Genomic DNA, 2,810 nt, shown 5'->3' with positions numbered 1-2,810 from the left:
ATGTATTAGACCCCAAAGGAAACAAAACAGGGAAACATTTTGCTTCATTTGTACAATCAGAAAGCAATTTTACCGGGTTATTATTTTCACTCGGCGCAACATTCAAAACGTTATCAACATATTGATCCAAAGCTTCTTGTCCTATATCTACGGGCATAAGACAAGTATCCTGGAACATGCAGTGTTGCTGTCTGTCATGTAAAAGGTCATCATCATGTTCATCTATAGACATGTCCTCATCTTCTTTAACACTTTCATTATTTAAAACAGAACTATTTTCTTCTGGAGAAAACTCATTGATCCAAGATTCATTGAACACTACATCTTTATAATGAGAGTTAGAATGTTTCAAGTAACAAAGAGCTTCTTGGACATGCATTGTGTCAACATACTGATAATCATAATGACCTTTGTATGTCAATTTACGCTTCAACTTCACAGGTAACAAAGAACCTTCCATATTACTTCTTGGTAACAGGCTGCAAGTTTCAACTATATTTGTAGGGACACATGTAACAGGACCATGCACTCCATTTTGTCCACCTTTGGGCAAAGCCAACATTTTCATAAATGGTATATGTAAAGCTATTAAATGTTGCTCTAAAGTATTCAAACATCCCAACTGAGGTGCAATAGGGTCAACAGTCAAATTATTACATGAACTTTCTGGAGGCATCTGACCTTTGCCAATTTTATAATGACAGCAGTAACAGATATACAGCTTATTTCGACAGGTATTGAGAGCGCATGGTGATGCACACGCATCACCACATCTATGCACATAATCAACACGTATACATTTATCTGCAATTAAAGACATTTCTCTAGTTTTCTTGTAGTAATCTTTGCAACAATTTAACACTTGATGTTTGAACAACAACCGAAAGCAGACGCAACAGACAAAATCTGGGCCCTCTTTTACCTTCTCCAAAAATTGTGCAACTACAAAATCAAACTCCTTTGACTTTTCTTTAATCTCCTGTCTTTTTGACGTTACATTTGATAGTAAGTGCATTTTATGTCCTGGATTAAGATATTTCTTTTTACTTAATTCTTTTACTTTTTGTCTATGAGATTCGTTTTCATTATATTTTTTAATGCTCATTTGCTTAAGTTTTTGTCTATGAGATTCGTTTTCATTATATTTTTTAATGCNGTTTTCATTATATTTTTTAATGCTCATTTGCTTAAGTTTTTGTCTATGAGATTCGTTTTCATTATATTTTTTAATGCTCATTTGCTTAAGTTTTTCTTGATAAGATTTGTCTTCCTTATATTTAGCAATGCCAATTTGCTTAAAATTTTCTCGATAAGATTTGTCTTTACTATATTTGTTAATAGTCCTCTGCTTTACTTTATTTTGATAAGTCTCATCAACATGATATTTCTTTCTACTCAAGTTTTTCTTCTTTTCCTTGTATATTAAATTTGTCTTGTATTTGTTATTCATATTAAATTTTACTTTTTCCATAAATGTCATTTGAGTTTTGTATTTGATCATTTCCTTCCGATTCCTTTTTTGTCTTAAGTACATGGAAAAACTGTAATTTCTTTTATTGCTTGTTATTACAGTTTGCTTTATATCTTTCTGTACTTGGGAAGATCTCGTATGAATAGATTTTGTCTGTAACGAACCACTTGCATTACAAAGTTTAAAGCAAGAGTCTTCATGACCCTTCTTTGCACAAACGACAACGTCAAAGTGATTATTACAGTTCTGAAGATACAGAGCTTCATGAGTAAAATTACTGTTATTTGAACTGTATTTGCTCCACTGTGTCCCATTAAATACATAAATGTCCAGTCCCAACATATTGGCAGCAGATTTAAACTCAATTTCGGTAGCACAGTGACCCAAGTACTTCATCTGTGACTTGTTAACATATTCCATCACAGAAGTATAATCTCTTTCCAACAACTCTTCACATTCTCCTATATTCTTGGTCATATATGAAACAACAGCAAGTCTAATTTTACGGTGATTATTCTGTGAACCGCTAAGTACATGAGCTACAGCTCTGAAAAAACTGTTATTGTCATGTATAATATTTTCTATTTTACATACACTTCCTAAAGGCCCATGCAATGTTGAATATTGGAAGTTGTATTCTTCAAAGTCTATTTTTAAATTGTTGCACAAAGTTTTAGCAGTAACTTTAGACAGCGGAGTAAATAGAAAAGCATTTTGATTATCCACACACTCATCTTGCACAGAATGTTCCATTTTTACCATCTCTACAGGCGCAACTTTTTGGTCAATAGTTTTTTGTCGAGTTTTACGTTTCCCAGAAACATCTTCATTTGTGCAATAACCATAACATGTTTGTGACTTGGGCTGCTTTACACAAACAACTGTCTCATAATGATTGCCATCAATATTTTGCAAATAGAGGCCATGATTGGACAAAGTGTTTGCAGAAATATATTTAAGCCATTTATCATTGCAATAAGTAAAAATATTAACACCAAAAAAGTCAGCTGCTGCTTGAATCTCTACTTCAGTTGCCCAACTGCCAACATATTGCATCCTTGAAGTCCTAATGTATTCTGACATGGAAGAATACTCATTTCTGAGAATACTTGTATACATCTGAAATTTCTTTTGTAACTGGTTTACAACAACAAGCCGGATTTTACGATGAGATTTTTGATTGCCACTTATGGCTTGACTCAGTGATCTAAAAAAGCAATTTCCATCCCCAACAATTTTTTCTGTCAGACATGGCACGCCTAGTTCACCAACCACGCAAGATACACAATTTGCCCGTTGCGTCTCCACATTCAACTTTACACACAGTGACCGTGCAACG

General features: G+C 33.6%; 1 protein-coding gene across 1 annotated transcript in view; it reads right to left on the bottom strand.

The window, feature by feature from the left end:
- LOC103130923 (uncharacterized) overlaps window positions 1–2,810 on the bottom strand; it is a 39,001-nt gene that overhangs the window by 4,584 nt on the left and 31,607 nt on the right. Inside the window, exon 5 of the mRNA XM_016666291.1 lies at window positions 14–2,806. Coding sequence (XP_016521777.1) covers window positions 14–2,806 — 2,793 coding nt within the window. The remainder of the gene's footprint in view (window positions 1–13; window positions 2,807–2,810) is intronic.

Source organism: Poecilia formosa, unplaced genomic scaffold (genome assembly GCF_000485575.1).
Source record: "Poecilia formosa unplaced genomic scaffold, Poecilia_formosa-5.1.2 Scaffold696, whole genome shotgun sequence".
NCBI lineage: Eukaryota > Metazoa > Chordata > Actinopteri > Cyprinodontiformes > Poeciliidae > Poecilia > Poecilia formosa.
Note: the sequence above shows the minus strand (reverse complement) of the source record. Positions and strands in the feature narration are given on the sequence as shown.